At 55.8% G+C, this 16,673-nt stretch overlaps 1 protein-coding gene across 1 annotated transcript in view; it reads left to right on the top strand.

The window, feature by feature from the left end:
- The window catches only part of ANKRD11 (ankyrin repeat domain containing 11), a 180,386-nt gene that overhangs the window by 138,727 nt on the left and 24,986 nt on the right, over positions 1 to 16,673 (top strand). Inside the window, 2 exon segments of the mRNA XM_053906811.1 lie at positions 9,584 to 9,728; positions 15,623 to 15,761. Coding sequence (XP_053762786.1) covers positions 9,642 to 9,728; positions 15,623 to 15,761 — 226 coding nt within the window. The 5' untranslated portion in view covers positions 9,584 to 9,641.

Raw genomic sequence — 16,673 nt, 5'->3', positions numbered from 1 at the left:
ATTTCCTCTTTTGTGAAGTGTCTTAAGTCTCGTGTCCATTTTTTACAAATTAATTTATTTTTAGAGAGAGCATGCAGTCGGGGCAGGGAGGGAGAGAGAGAGAAAGAGAGAGAATGAGAATCCCAAGCAGGCTCCGCCCTGTCAGTGCAGAGCCCAAGGTGGGGCTCGATCCCATGAACCGTGAGATCGTGACCTGAGACGAAATCAGGAATCAGACACTTAATCGACCGAACCACCCAGGTGCCCCTCGTGTCCATTTTCGTACCGGATGGTTTGCGTTTTTGTTAGTGATTTGTAGGAGTTTTTAAAGTGTCAGAATTTTCAGACCTTACCTTCATGGTTGATGCTTCTGGTTTTAAGATCTTTCTTTTCCTGGAAGCAGCTGTGATGGGATTCTTCTGTGCCTCTGCCCGGCAGCTTCCTGGCTGTGCCTTTGACACTTGGACCTATCGCCTGTCTAGAAGTGATCTCTGTGCATGGTGTAAGTTGGGAATCGTCACATTTTTCTGTGCAGATGTCCTGCTGTCCCTTGCCACTGGTGGACAGAGCTGACTTTCACTCCTGTCCTGCCTTCTGGTGCCTCCGTGGTCATAAGTCCGCGTCTGCTGAGGGGACAGAGCTCTGCCTTGTTGGCCAACACTTTTGTCCACACGATGCTACTTTGACACTGTCTCTCCAGCTTTTTGGCTTTGACTTTATTTTTGTTTATTAATATGTATTTATGTAATCTGAGGTTCTTTCCTTCTGTTTTTAAAGACATTTTGCATGAGTTCTGTCTTTCTTTTTTTAGAGACCTTTTCCACTTACTTTCTTAGGAACAGTTTGGGCTTCTGCTCAGTAGTTGTTCTGTGGCTACATGTCAGTCCCTCGTGGTTTGGGTTTCCCTCCTGGGGCAGGTCTGTTGTCTGCAGAGCGTCCTCTGCTCTTGAGATTCTGCAGAGGCTCTCAGACTTGCTGGGCCGATTCCCTTACAACGCTTAGGATTAGTGAGGACCCGAACAGCTTTGTCATGTGGGTTATAGCTCTCAAATTGTATTAACGTGTTGTGTTTAAAAGTATAACTGAGGGGCGCCTGGGTGGCTCAGTCGGTTGAGCGTCCGACTTCGGCTCAGGTCACGATCTCATGGTCCGCGAGTTCAAGCCCTGCGTCGGGCTCTGGGCTGATGGCCCAGAGTCTGGAGCCTGCTTCCGATTCTGTGTCTCCCTCTCTCTCTGCTCCTCCCCCGTTCATGCTCTGTCTCTCTCTGTCTCAAAAATAAATAAACGTTAAAAAAAAAAAATTAAAAAAATAAATAAATAAAAGTATAACTGAGGGGCGCCTGGGGGGGGGGGCGGGGATCTGTCGGTAAAGCTTCCAACTTCGGCTCGGTCACGATCTCGCCGTTTGTGGGTGCCAGCCCCGCATCGGGCTCTGTGCTGACGGCTCGAAGCCTGGAGCCTGCTTCGGATTCTGCTTCTCCCCCTCTCTCTCTGTCCCTCCCCTGCTTGTGTTCTGTGTCTCTGTCTCTCTCTCAAAAATAAACATTAAGAAAAAAACAAAAAGCAAAAGAAAGCATCACTGAGGAAAATTTAAAATTGTTAACTCACTTAAAAATAATAAAGTAGCACATACAAATTTTCCCTGAAAAGTAACCGTTGTACAAACAAAATCAACAAAAATTTGGTGAAAATAGTGGCATTTGTTTTCTCTACCTGCTATTTTTTTTAAATATGAAAATAATCCACCCTCTCACAGACAGGCCATATGAGAAGGGACGATCTGGGGACCTTGTCACAGGATCTGGAAAGCCTCCTGGTTGTTGTTGGCACTGCTGAATGATGGCTGCGTTCTGTTACTGGGTCTTCCCTCGTGGGATTCTGTAATATACCATATTGATTGTTTGGAAAATGTTGATTCATTCAGCTGTGCAGATCTCCCTAATGTTGACGTGTCTCCTTACGCATTGTTTAACGAGTAACCTTAAAATTTTTTTCTTGGGTTTTTTTAAATGTTTGTTTATTTTTGAGAGAGAAAGACTGAGCCAAGCAGGGGAGGGGCAGAGAGAGGGAGAGGGAGACGCAGAATCCGAAGCAGGCTCCAGGCTCCGAGCCGTCAGCACAGAGCCCGACGCGGGGCTGGAACCCATGAACCGCGCGAGATCGTGACCTGAGCCTAAGTCAGACGCTTCACCGACGGGGCCCCCTCAAGCGCTCCTAAAAAGTAACCTTTTAGTCACCACCAATCTCATTAAAATGTCTTTAAACACTGGGATTGGGCTCATGGACGTGAATACCAGTTTTCCTAAGCTCAGGTTTCGCTTGGAAACTCAAATCAACTACTGTTCATTCTCCTTGAAGTGATAATTCCAGGTGGTTGATTTTTGAGAAGATAACTGCCAGATACCCAGTTCTTGATAATAAGAAGTATTATCTTTTTTGTTTGTCTGAGAGTCTTTCTGGCGAAGCCTGTGTCCCATGAAATGGCAGGCAAGCCCTCGGATGGGCGGCCCCTCCCAGAGGCTCTGCCTGGCCGCACCCCAGGCCCGCTGGCGTCTTGTCACTAAGGTTGTCGATTGTGGTTTCGTTCTCAAGGACAGTTGTGGCTGTTGCACTGCGGTTGTGTGAGGACCTCGCCTCCTCCTGGGGCGCGGCAGCACCCCACCCCCGCCAGCTCCAAGGGAAAGGCAGTGTTGGCCTCGCAGGCTCCCTCAGGGGCTGCAGACAGCATGGCCACCGGACGGGGGGGGGGGGCAGGACCGCATCCTGGGTGCGGCCGTGGTCCCATAAAACTTGATTTATGGACGTGGACGTGCTAATTCCATGCGATTTTCATATGTCACAAATTTGAATTTCTTTGTCTCCGAAGGTTTAAAATATGAAACTCGGGGCACCTGAGTCCGTCAGTGGAGCGTGTCAGTCTTGATCTTGGGGTTGTGAGTTCGAGCCCCAAATTGGGTGAGGAGATTACTTCAAAATAAAATCTTAAAAAAAAAAAAAAATTATGGGGCCTCTGGGTGGCTCAGTCAACTGGGCGTCTGACTTCGCATCGGGTCATGATCGCATGATTTGTGGGTTTGAGCCCCGCGTTGGGCTCTGTGCTGACAGCTCAGCTGGAGCCTGCTTCAGATTCTGTGTCTCCCTCTCTCTGCCCCTTCCCTGCTCACACTCTGTCTCCGTCTTTCTCTCTCAAAAAAAATAAACGTTAAAAAAATTTTTTTAATTAAAAAAAATATATGAGACCCATTCTGTTGTTGTTGTTGTTGGTATTGTTGTTTATTTATTTTGGGAGAGAGAATGCATCCTGTCAGCACAGAGCCCAACACAGGGCTCGATCTCATGACCACGAGACCATGACATGAGCCGAGATCAAGAGTCAGGTGGACGTTCAACTGACTGAGCCCCCCAGGCGCCCCTGAAACCCGTTGTTAGCTCTCAGTTTTTACCTGAGCAGGGAGAGGGCTGGCTTTGGCCTAGGGCTGTGGTTTGTGACCCGTGTGACCTCCTGCCCTCTTCTCAGAAAGGTAGAGGGGCGGTTAGCTTGGCTTTTCTGTGTGCTCGAAGCTGGCTTCACTGTGCTCCTACCCTGGGGACAGTGCAGCCGAATTGGGCGTTTGAGTCTCTGGACTGTGTCTCCATTGCTGCCAGGCACAGTTCTGACCTAGCCTGTCCCTGTCCCGCTCCTTCGCCGGCGGCCTTGGCTCTGCCCCCCAGCCCCCGTCCCCGTGGGCGCGCGTCTGGGGACTCGGCGAAGTCCAGTCCAGTCGGTGCGGGCAGCCCTCGGTCACACGCCTCCTGTTTGAAGAGCCCTGTCCTAGGCCGTTCGTTCTCCTACTTCTTGGCACTGTCTTTGCCTTTGTGTGGCGGTGGGCTTTTTGTATTGGTTCTCCAGAACTCAGCCTTTGGATCCCTCTTGGGTCTTCCATTCTCTCTCCTCGAACTTCCGTCTTCTCCTAAAGCCAGGATCGCCCGGAGGCCATCTGCCGCTCTGCGGTGCGTCTCCGAGCAGAGCTCTCCGAACCCCCTCCCGTGGGTGAGCGCGCGCGCCTTGGGCACCTGCCCTGGCCGCGTCGCTCCTTCCCGAGGTCGCTCAGGTAGGTGCCGGCGGGCCTGCCCTGGCTGCTGCCGTGTGTCGCCTGTGTCTGCGCCGCTGCCCTTGCCCCACAAGAGCCGCTCTGGCCCGTCTGGCGGACGTGGGGCCCACGGGCCCTGTGCCCACTTTCATGGGCTGTGGCCTGTCCCCTCACGTTCCGGCCCCAGTCCACACAAAGCCGGTAAACATGTCTTCCGGTTTCCTTCAGTTGCTAGCTGTCAGCTTGTCCCTCGGAAAGAGGAGATCGGGGTGAATGCTTGGATTTTTGCTAAGCTGCAGGCATTGCCGCCGTGCCTGCTACGTCCCCCGTGTCAGGCCCAGGCTCGGCGGGAGCCTCTGTCACGTGTGTCGTGGCTCCTGCCCACGTAGACAGATTGTGGTAGATCCTGCTCTGAGAAGGGGCGGCAGAGTGCATGGAGGTGTCCACTGAGACGGCCCCGTGTGTGCGTGTTGAATGGTGGGCGCACCTTGGGGAAGGCGTACGCCCCCTCGCCGCCCTTGTGTACGGGGCTCTTGTCATGTCTGCCCTGCCACCTCTCTTGAACGGACTGTGTCTCCAAGCCCACAGTGCAGGGTCCCGGGGCAAGCAGCAAAGAGACCCTGCCGGTGGGACAGCAGGTGGAGCCGCCGTGGGCCGTGTGCCACGAGTGCGACATGGACAGGTGCAGGGACGAATGGCCTCTGCCAGCCTGCGTGTGCCCCTGGGTAGGGAGCTGGCTGCGGATGTTCTGTTTGAGCTCTGACACATGGCCGCGAGATCACTGGCAAATTCCTGGAGCCAGCGGTGTGGGCACGGTGCCTTTGTTTCGGGGAGCGGGCCGGGGTCTCTCAGAAGACTCGCCCAGCTCCAGAAGCTCTTGAGTGCTTTCCTGAGTGGTCTCCGTGCCCCCCAACAGCCTGCGAAGCCAGAGCAGCTAGCTGCTTTTCAGTTGGGGGTGTGGGAAATGCCTGCATCTGCAGCTCATCCTGTGCAGGGAGCCGTGCTCCCTTCACCCCACATTCCCGCTGCTCTGCACACGTTTCCCGACGTACTGCTGCTCGGGTGCCAAGTGTCCAGTCCGTGTGTGTCCCAGAGTGCTGTGGGATGCCTGGTTCTGAGGAGGACCAGGCATCTTCTGACACTGGCAGTTACGGCGTGTCTGAGTAGGGATGGCCAGATTGCCTCCGGGGTCTGAGACTTGACGGCCATTCATTGGGTTATTTGGTTAGAAAGCCCCAGAGCCCAGGTTCAGGTAGCCTTGTAACTTGTTAGAAGGGAGGGCCCCCCCCCCCCAGCCACAAAGATTGCCCCCACTGTGATGGCTGTGTGGGGAGGGGGGGGTCCCAGCCTCTTCTTGGGTTGAGCAGTGAATGCCCAGCAGTGAGCAGGGAGGCCTGTGGCATTGAGGCGGCCTCTACCCTCAGAGAGGATCCATGGAAGAAGCGGCGAGCTGAGCTTCTGACGTGTGGCACTGCCTGGCTTAGGAGAGGTCGTGGTGCTGATGAGACTTGCTGTGGTCTCACCGTGTCTGCATCCTTCCCTTTGCTGGCGTGGCCATTTCCTGAAGCCAAGGGAGAGGCGGACTGGTCACAGGGCTGTGGGATGGCACGGAGACCAGACAGCCTACGGGAGGGTTGGGATGACCAGGTAGATGGAAGAAGACTGCGTTTGAGACGATCGCAGCTAGCTTGTCACTGAAACACCAGGGAGGACTCGGGTCCCCTTGGCTCTCCAGGTTCCAGGCGGGTCCCGTGAGGCACAAGACAGGACGGTTGACCCAGTGCATCCAGCTCTCCCAGAAAATAAGCTGGAATGTGTCGGTGGCAAATCTGAGCCCTGGAGCTGACAACCCTTGTGAACCCGTGACGCTCCTTAAAGAAATGAGTCTAGTGTGCTGGGCTCCCAGGCCCTGAGGAAACTGGCCATCATGCTGGTCCTCACGCTTCTGACGAGTTCTGAATATTGAGGTGGTTGTAACCACGGCGGTGAGGTGGCCGAGGTGGTCTTGGCTGTCGTCGTGCACAACGTCTTACGGAAAAGAAGACACAGTATCGGGGATGACACTCCTAACCCGCCAGGTGCGGGGCGGGGGGGTTCCCAGATGTGGGGTGGTGCCCTGAGAACAGCGGCCTTCAGGACAAAGGCCCACTGCTGGGCACAGGACACTGTGCACTTGGCCAGGGGCTGGCACGAAATGTCCCTTGGGCCGCCGTGATGGGGTTTGGGCCCACAGTCACTCTGCGACAGATTGCATGGAATTAGCTGGATGCTCGCAAAATGAGATGTGAAAATTAGTAAAGGGAAATTTTATTTACAATGGAGTTGGGAGGCAATCTGGGGGAGCTCTCGCGCCCAGCACCGGTTGTCACTTACAGACCCAACTTGCAGGCAGATTCCACTTTACTGTTTTACTACCCACCCGGAGGTCGGGAGGTTTCCTCCTCCCCCAGTAACAGTCCAGCCAATGAGGGACTGTCACAACTCACAGTTCAGCCAATGGAAGAGTGTCACAGGTCAGCCAATGGAGACAAGTCACAGCCCAGCCAATGGGAGACGGCCACAGCCCAGCCAATGCGAAGCCTCTATACCTCCAGCTCCCAGTTTACTCCAGTGGACTTTTAGTTTACAACAGCCCCACCCTCCCTCCCGCCTTCTGCTATAAAAGAGCCGCCTCTGCTTCATTCCCTCGAGTTGCCTGTGGTTTTGCCCTGGCCTGTTCGTCCTGGTTGCCATTCTCTGTTACTCCAGAAGAAAGCCATTTTTGCTAATAAGATAACTAGATGTTTCATTTAAAAGGTTTGCAGAAAATACCGGCAAGTGCCTCCTGGGAACGAGGACAGCTGCCTGTGGCAGGGGAGCCTGGGTCAGAGGAATTGGACCCAGTGACGTGCACCCAGGGCCTCGGTGTTCTCGTGTTAGTACTGACTGCGCGAACCGTGACAGGCAGCCTTGGCGTGGTACTTAATAGCTTGCACGGTACTTTCGAGCCGCCGCGGGTGTGCCTTTGAGGGCCTCCGTGGAAGGCCTTCAGGTGACATTGGCTCAGCCTGTACTTCAGATACCATCTCTGTCCAGTCCCGGGAAGAGCTCTTTCCCGGCGATGCTGGGCATCTGCCTCAGAACTGGCCCAGCTAGAACAGCACCCCAGGGCTCTCAGGACGCACAAGGACCTGAGAGCCTGGATGCGCCTGCTTACAACAAACTTCACTCCTTCCTCTTGCCTTGTGGCTTCTGGGGCTGTTTGGAAAGATAATTAGGCTTTGTGGGTTGTGGGGCAGCTGTCGTGGAACTGTACGGTGTTCCCTCCCTGCTGCTCTGTGGCTGTCATGCTGTCCTTCCCAGGGAGGGCGAGTGGGAGGAGGGGAGGCAGGCCTTTCGGGCAGGGGTCTCAAAACTCTGCTTTGAATAGAGACTGCTGAGCCAAGCCAGTGCGGGGACACAGAGTGAAGTCACTCGTTTAAAGAATGAAGTGGCCTGAGAGACCAGGGTTCAGACATCGTGGGGTCTGTGCTGTGGCCACTTGCTGGCCCGGGTGTTTCCCACGTGATCGCCATGGACTCGTGTTTCACACCCAAGAGCAGGAGGGTTGGACACCCTGGGACGACTGTGCTCGGTTTCCCATCATGAGAGCAGGCAGGCAGGAACTTATAAAAATGCATATTCTGTGTAATCTTTAAATTTCTACTGCAACATTGCCGATGAGTCCCAGCAGCAGTCTCGGCGTCCGGCTCTGAGAGGTTACTCCTCATCTAGGCCGAGATGTTCTGGTTTTGTAGTGGAAAATTGGAGAGGAATGTCGAATTCACAGTTTCAAGCAGAGGAGAGGGAAAGTGCCGTTTTTGGCCCCAACCGCTGGAGCGTGTGGATGGAAGCCCCCTTTCAGCCTCTGCTTTGCCTGCTGGGGGAGTAAGTGTCGGGAAATGAGTCAAGGTGGTCAGCCTTGTCCCTCTGCCCCGAATCAATTTAGATGTCTTCTTAGGTCAGTTAAGTACCAAGAGGATACTTTGTGAAATTTGATGAGTTAAGTGGGGAACCAGAAGACGTGGTGAATGGCAGGTTAGTTTTCAGCACACGGGGAGCAGGAGGAACCAGGGAGTGGAGCTGCTGGTCACAGATGGCACTTCGGAAGCCACACTTGTTACATGGTCAAGGCCATTGATTGCAGGCCAGCTATTACAAAAAATACTCATCCAAAATGGCAAAGCACAGAGGTGTGTCACTGAGAAAAAAAGAGGAGATTAAAGAGCGCCTGGGTGGCTCAGGTCATGACCTCACAGTGTCGTGGGTTCAACACCCCCCGCCTTCCATGGGGCTCTGCACTGGCAGTCCACAGTCTGCTTGGGACTCTCTCTCTCTACCCCTCCCCTGCTCACGCTGTCTCTGTCTCTCTCAAAATAAACTTAAAAAAATAACAAAATGTTTTCTAACTCTGATGATGAAAATGTAAAAAGTATAAAGAGGAAGACAGCGTGTATGCAGGGAGCAGACAGAAGGTCCAGAAGGGATGGAAGGGGCCCTGGTACGGTCAGGTCACACAGCCACGGGCAGACACTGAAAGGAAGTTGATTGTACTCTCAGGTCCCAGAGGGAGCCCACACAAGGCCACCAGGGAACAGGATGGCCAGGAGGCGTTCGATAGGAGCCAGGACAAGGTCTTTGCCAGAGCCTTTGCTGGGCTTTCTGCAGGGAAAGCAGGCAGACACGGTGGACAGCTTAGGACTGGCTAATCTGAATCAGGCTGTGGGCTGTGCACTGGTCTCCAGTTGCCTGGTGGGCTGGCCTGCTTGTGCTTGATAAGGGGGTGGCTCATAGGTTTGTGTAGGAGAGGTTTGCTGTCTCTAAGAAAAGGCCAGCTCGGGGGAAGGCGGGGGGGACAGTCTCTCCCTAGATAGCAAGGTTGTGTTGTGTTGTGTTGTGTTTTTGAACAGGTCAAAACGTCAAAATACAGAAAATAAAAAGTATGATAAACAACACAGTGTGTGTCCTGGGAAGTGCAGGGGCTGGGCCTCAGGCCCTTGGGCGGGGTCTGGCTCGTTGGGCACAGATCTGGGCATCAAAGCCTTCTGGACATCTGGGGAACCGTGAGAACCCCCTCAGAGGCATCACATGGCTGCTTTCTGCTCATTTTATTTGGGAGAATTTGGAGAATTGAGGTCCGTGTGGTGCTTTCTGGAAAGTGAAAGGATTCTTGTCCCAACCTTCTGTCTGGGGCTGTGCGGGAAGGGGGCTGCTCTCCTAGAGTGTGAGTGGGGTCAAAGCCATGGCTTAGAGGGTGCACCTGGGATGTGATCTTGCCCGGGGGGCAGGTGAAGGGCCCCCAGAAGAACAGGGCCAAGCTCTGCATCATGGAGTATACCTCCACTCCCTGGGCAGTCAGTCCTGAGGTCCCCTCCTGGGCACCTGTCCCCGCGTGGAGCACAGCCCATGAGAGCAGCACGTGACATTCGGTCCGTTCTGGGGCACGGACTTGAGATTGGCTGGGCCTTGTCTGCATTGACCCTGATTGACCCTCTGTGTTCTCTCTTTTGGAGCAGACGGTTGATGACGAAGCGATGGCGGTATAAATGAAGATCGGGTGAGGGGAGAAGAACGATGCCCAAGGGCGGGTGTTCTAGAACACCACAGCACGAAGACTTTTCCCTCAGCAACGACATGGTGGAGAAACAAACGGGGAAAAAGGTAATGCCTGAGCTGCCCTCCTCCTTGCTGGCTCCCCAGTGCTGGACACTTGCCTGCTCTGGCTGTCCGTCCGTCCCCGTTCCCTCTGTGGCCGTGGTGAGACAGAGACCATCTGCTCTTGCCAAAGAGGACCTTGATCTTAAGGATGTGCTCACGACTCGGGGACCGAAGTTAAGCTTTAAATTTGATGTTTCTGTACACGTAACCGAGACGTGTGTCTCGTAGTGGAGGTGATGTCATTTTGGCCTGTTTCTGGCTCTCGGGGACACAGATGCCTGTCATGGCTTCGTTGAAACCAAGTCTGTCGTTCAGCCGTCTTTGCCTTTTCCTGAGCAGAAACTCTGTGGGGTATGTGCTTTGACTTCCAATTTGGCTCATTCTGCATGTGAATAGGAAAAGGCAGTATAACTCTAAATTCCCCTGTCTTAGAAGAGTGCTGTCAACTCTGGGCTCCAGGTACCCCTGTCCCGCAGCCTGGGGTGCCACTTGTGAGTGTGGACTTGGAGTCGGACAGAAGGAAGCAGGTGCAGGCCCTGCCGGGTGCTCTGTTTGTGACCGCGAGCACGTCTGCAGCAGGGACACCCGTGGCTGTGCTGTTGCAGGTGAGGTAAGGGCCGTGCTGCCTCGCCCATGGCGCGGCACTGCCCTCATCGCCACCTTCGGTCTTGACGTGTCCCTGTCTCCCTCGATGCCCACGTGACAGGCCATCTGCACGGTGGCCTGCGTGACTCTCGTCCCCGGCGCTGGTCTTCTGAGCTGCCTCCCTGCCCCGTCTGTCTCAGCACTTGGGTATGAACGGAGATTCTCTCGTCGGTGCACCTGCCAAGACGTCTCCGGTGGTGCCTGGTTGGGTGGGGTATGTCTTCCACGTGAGGACAGAGTAAGCAGAGCCGTGCGGCCCATTTGGTTCAGGTGCAATGTGGATCGGGTCGTGAACGTCGGCTTCGGTGCTCGTCAGGGTGGCCGGGACTCCGAGGCCCTGGCGTCTGGGCATTTGTGGCTGCACATTCTCTCCCACTTGTCCTGTCCCCCAGCACCCAGTGCAGTAATGGGTGGGAGCCACGGCATGGAGCTGTGGGCAGGCCGAGGCTTGCGCGTGGCTCGGGCTTGCATAGGAGAGGTGTGCGTGCCTGGGGGGCCTGTGGAGGGTCCGGGAGCAGCTCGTGATGGGCGTGCCCGCGAGGAGCTGGAGCCCGTGGGGACAGATGTGCCCGGGGGAGCTTGGTAACTCCCACTCTGGGACACTTTCACCCCGAGTGGCCAGGTTGTCCTTGGTGGTCATGGTCCCCGGGTCTGCGTGTGGATTGCATGGTCACAGGACAAGGGAGAGGCCCCGCGCAGCCCCACCCCGGCTGGCTCCTCCACGTGGGTGGGCAGCAGGGGCTCCAGACTGCTGTGTCCACCGGCCCGGTTCTCCGTGTGCACGGCCTGCCCAGAAGGACTCGCCAACCAAGGTGGCGCCAGAAAAGGTGTCCAGAGCTCGGCACCTGTCTTGAAGGGGCGGCTCTGTGGGCCTTGTGCCCTCCCGGCTGCCTTCTAACACAGGGCTTGCTCCAGGCCGGTGCGAGTCGCTTTCTTTTACGGGAGAACGCTCACTGGGCCATAGGGGCCCGCTGTGGTCCGCAGGGGCAGCCCCTACGCATTTGCCACAGGAGATGTGTGAGTTTGGCTTTGTTATTTTCTGAAGTAAGGTAGCTTTGTACTTTTTTTTGCCCCTGTGCCAGCCAAGGTAAACATTTTCTTAGCTCCTGTGGCGATCCCCGTCATGCTAGCGAGGGAAGCCCAGCAAACTCGAGTGAGCTCCCTGCCGCAGCCCAGCTGCTCAGCAAGCTTCTGAAGCCACGTGTGCCCCGAGAGTCTTGTCAGAGCCGCTGCGCGTCTCAGGGGTGAGCCCCTGACCCTCTCTGGTTATGTGGCACGTGTTTGGTCTCCCTGCACGGCCAGTGAGGTGAGGAGTTGGGACCCAAGGACTGTCAGCGCTTCTGGTGAAATAGAGGTCATGTCTTCTAGTTCACTTCCAAAACCTGGGCTGAATCCCCATCCGGATCAGAATATGCAGCACTATCACCGTCCTGGGAGGTCCCCAACGTGTGTCACCATGGGGGAGTCTCCCCCCGGGGGGGCTTGTAAGAGGGACGAGCTGGTCACTATTACGTCCGACTTAGAGGGCCTTCCCCGTAGCAGCCCCTCCCTGGCTTGCTGTGCGGTTGCCATGGACAAATGTCCAGCCACTTCCGGACGCGTTCTGCCACCCAGGAGCACTCGGGCCGCTCCCGCGGGGGCGCGGCAGGTGATGGCGCGAGCGCGTGCACGCTGGTAGACCGGTTTGGCAGTTTGTCAAGTGATCGCCCCAGTTCTGCGCCCCAGACGCTGGGGAAGTTGAGGCCGGCCCCTGTCCCTGTCACACAGCTGGTTTGGCTCTCCTCTAGTCACCCGAGGGGGAGTGGGGGGGACCTTGCTGGTTCATCCGTGTCCCTCTCTGTGAGGGTACTCTCCTGTCCCTTCAGTCTGTGATTCATGTGGGGCCAGCGTTTGCCACCTAAGGTGGGGGCCCAGTGTTCATTTCCTTCCCTGTGGGTGTTCACATGGTCACCGTCACTTACTGGAAAGCGACCCTCCCCCGCCTTTGTCCTCTGCTCTTCCTTCTGAACCTTTGGCCCTTGGTCCACGACCCCCTCGAGCGACTGCTAGAATTTTAGTCTGGTTGTCTGCAGTTCAGTGTGCCAGACTTTGTTGTTCTCCAGAATCGTCTTTGCTAATTTTGACCCTTTGCATTTCCATATACGTTCTGGAATAAGCCGGTTGATTTCCAAAGAAAGCCTGCTGGTATTTTGACAGGATCACTTTGAACGCAAAGATGGGTCCGGAGAGAATTGCCACATGAACAGTTTTTGCATTTTCTGACCCACCAACACGGGTGTTCCTCCATTTTTAGAAGTCTTTATTTTCTTCAGAAATGTGTTCCAATTGTGTGAAGGACTTAAACATCTTTTGTTAGATTGTCCTGTGTATTTGATGTCTTTTGATAGTAACCTAAGTGATATTTTAACGTTATTTTCCAACTGTTGCTTGTCCATAAAAACCAGCTACTTTTCTGCATCTAGCAGCTCCTAATTCACCTATTAATTTGAATGGCTTGATTTTCACGCATATACTCATGACATATTAAGACTAATACGTTGTTTTTGCTGAGGGAAAGTGGCGGGGACAGGATTGAGCCAAATCTGATTCCGGAGGAGATTGTGTCTGGATTCGGCGACTGAGCACAGGGGTCCCGTCTGCTCCCTGGAGCCGCTCCGCGAGGCTGTGTGTGCTGGTGCCTTTCTGACACTGGAACTTTCCGTTCGTGGCTGGGCTGGACTTGGTTTATCCATTTGCCCTTTGAGGGGCGGTTGTGAGGTTTCGTTTCTATTGTTTTGAGCAGGAGTGCTGCTCGTGAGCACAGGGCCTCTTTGCCTTGACGTTGTTTGGATTTCCCGCCAGCAACAGCTCTGCCGGGTTCTTGATAGCGTTTGATGCAGCCAGCTTCTCATTTTATTGTTTAACTTTTCTTTATTCTGAGAGCTAGAGCAAGCATGAGCGGGGGAGGGGCAGAGGGAGAGGGGGAGAGAGAGTCCCAGGAAGGCCCCCAGCTGTCAGCACAGAGCCCAACATGAGGCTTGAACCCCCGAACCGTGAGATCTTGACCTGACCTGAAGCCAGACTCAGCCCCTCCTGTTAGCTGCTCTGATCGGGGCATTGGTATCTCCTCCTGGTTTTAGTTTGCATTATCCTAATGCAGAACATCTTCCCAAATGTGAGTTAGGTACGTGGATAGTTTCCTTTGCAAAGCGCACATTCAGATTTTTTGCTCATTTAGAAACAGTTGTTACGTTCTGCAGTAGCTGTGGTGATCCTTGCCCCTTCCTCCTAGAAGAGACACCCCCTTGTCGGCCGTCAGGTGTTGGGGACCTTGCGCCTGTGTGCCGAGAGCTCTTGTCGGGATCAGTGTTGAATTTTATCACAGGCTTTTTTGCAACTGTTGGGGTGGTCATATGATTTTCTTAACTTTATTTACATTGATTTGTTTTTAAGTTTGTTTATTTTGAGAGCGCATGAGTGAGTGTGCATGTGTGGCGAGCAGGGCGGGGGCCGAGGGAAAGAGGGGGAGACAGAGAATAATCCCACGCAGGTCCCTTGGTGTCAGCGTGGAGCCTAACACAGGCTCAATCTCATGACCCTGGGATCATGACCTGAGCCGAAATCAAGAGTCTGATGACCGACTGAGCCACCCAGGTGCCCCACGTTACGCTGATTTTCGAAATTTCTTGCATTCCTGAATGCTTTGTGATTGCTATTATTTATATTATCTCTTTTATATACCCGTAGGTCAGACTCACCAGGAGTGTTCTTGGTGGGAAAGTGTTTACACAGTTCGGGGGTTTTGCTGGTGGGTGTTCTTCGGTCAGGGCTAGGGGTGGCAGTGTGCAGGTCATGAGGGGCATGTCTGTGCAACCCCGTCTCCCAGGATCCCTTCCTCTTCCCTGCCCTGGGCCCCTCTCTGCACTCCACGTGCCCTCGAAGCTGGCAGTGTGTTCCAGCAGCAGTGTCCCTGCTCATTTGAGGGTCTCCCGTTGACTGCCGTGGTTGGTAGATGCCAGCTGCTGAAGCCGGAGGGCTGTCAGGAGTGTGGGCCGTAGGGACCGTGGCTGTGCTCAGTCCTGGCAGGTGGCCCCTCCCGGGAGCAGCCCCAAGGACCCCTGCTGCTGTGGGGGTGGCATGGGCGCGTGGCTGTGGCTGGACCACGTTTGCTAACAGCTTCCCCGGGGAAAATTGCAGGGAACCAGCTTCCCGGCGAGGAAGGGAGCCAGCTCTGCATGTCCCGCCCACGTCAGCCCTCTGCGTGCCCCTCGGAGCCTCTTGCTGTACTGTGGACGGGGCCGGGAGGCCGGGGGTGATGCCGTGCCACAACCGCACGGAGCCAGCGTGTTCGTTAGAATTGTGGAGGACCCCACCGAGCTGTCCCCACCCAGGACGGTGTCGGCAGCCAGGGCTCTGGGGGGTCCAGGGCCGTCAGCTACTGCAGCCGGCGGGGGGCCGGGGGGGTGGGGTGGGGGGGGCTCCTGCCTCCGCTCGGTGCCGGGTCCATCACCACCCACCCCACCGCCACCTGCACTTTGGGATCGGGCTGCCCCACCCCTGCCCTCTGGGGCCCTAGGCACCTTCCGCTTCCACACGGGACCTGCTCATCCTGAGTGGGTGCTGTCACTCTGCGGATGGCGGCCCCGGGGCAGGTTCGGCGCTGACTCGCCCGTGTCGGCCCGGTCCGCTGGTCAGGACGGCGCTGGGATGCGGGCTTCGTGATCCTCACCCCGCAGCAAAGCCACCCCGAGACTAGAATAGGAAGGAGGTGATGGCAGCACGTCTCCCCCCTTCTCCCCCACAACCGCCGCAGGGCTTTGGCCCGCAGGATCTGTCCCCGAGAGCCACCCCCTGGTGTCCCGGGCAGGCCCCTTCCGGGAAAGGAGGAGCGCAGCACCTGGGGGAGGCCCTGCGGGCAGAGGAGCTCAGAGTGGAAGACAGGACTCTCTACCTGCCAGCACTGCCTGTTCACGGCCGGCTCTTTTCCTCCTTGTTTAATCCCTCCCTGGGAAAGCCGCACTGGAGGCAACTTGTGTCTCTCTGGTGTCTTGCTGAGAATGGTCCGGCTTCAGGACGACCAGCGGGGCTGCCTGGGGCCAGAGGAAGGTGCAGGAAGCCGTGCTTGTGTGGGCCCGGCGGGCGGGAGGTGCTGCCGATTGTCCACACACGAGATTTGCTTTACTGGGCACGTGAACTGAACTCTTAGTAGATGTGAGGACTCTGACAATTGATCTGGGAATGACGTCTTCTGAAAGCGTCGCTTTCTTTTCTAGGATAAAGATAAAGTTTCTCTGACCAAGACCCCGAAGCTGGACCGCAGCGATGGAGGCAAGGAGGTGAGGGAGCGAGCAACCAAGCGGAAGCTGCCCTTCACTGTGGGGGCCAATGGAGAGCAGAAGGACTCGGACACAGGTACAGGCGCTGCCCTCCCTCCCTGCTGACCACCCCCGCCTGACTCTTCTCCACAGAAAGTGTCCTGGCCTCCCTCCCTCAGGCGTCTCCTGACACTGGTCCCTGCCTGGGGTGGGCCGCCGGGACAGGGGCCCCCCAGCCTCTCTGCACCCCTCGGCTTTGCACCAGGACTCTCTGAGGAGTTGTGCTAGAGGCCTGGGTGGGGTCCAGAGCGAGCTGCAAGGACATCTTCTCTGTTGTTGATGTTCGGGCTGACTCGGTGCGGACAGGAAAGGCTCACACGCAGGGAACCCCCCCCAGGAGTGCCAGGCAGGAACACTCCCCCAGGCAGGCTCCTGGTATGTGCCCAGCTGTGACCGTGAGCGTGGGGCTCCTCTGCCCTGAGGTCCCCGGGCCCCCCTAGCTCTGTCCAGTCCCCTGAAAGTCCTGTGTTGGAGAATAAGTGTGTTTTCCCTTAGGGCTACAGAAGCGCACAAATTAAACCCAGTTGTTTGAAATAGAAGCCAGAGGGAACACTGAGAGGGAGCCAGAGTCAGTGCAGTTTTCCCGCGGGTGTGGCGGGGCCTGGGGTGCAGGGCAGGGCTGTGCAAATGTGCGTGTGTGTGTACGTGAACGTGAGTCTGCACGCAGCGTGCACTTCTGTCTCTGTATGTGTGTGTGCGTGGGGGGCTAATAACACTGGGCACACACACTTGAAAGTCAGTGCCTTCTTGAGCAGCTCTTGGGGCCCATGCTTTCTCCTGCCAGCCCAAGCTCCCTCTTCCTCTTGACCTCCGTGCTCAGGGGCCTGCCCAGCCTGCCGGTCATCTGACTGCTCTGTAGACATGTGAACCATTCGCGGGCACGGGCGAAAAGGGCCACACAGCACCCAGAGGGCCATCGAACCTGCGGTGAATTCAACCAGAGGGCAAG

This window comes from Panthera pardus, unplaced genomic scaffold (genome assembly GCF_024362965.1).
Source record: "Panthera pardus isolate Hobbes unplaced genomic scaffold, ASM2436296v1 HiC_scaffold_19, whole genome shotgun sequence".
Lineage (NCBI taxonomy): Eukaryota > Metazoa > Chordata > Mammalia > Carnivora > Felidae > Panthera > Panthera pardus.
The sequence above is the reverse complement of the archived record's forward strand: the minus strand, read 5'-3'. Positions and strand labels throughout refer to the sequence as shown.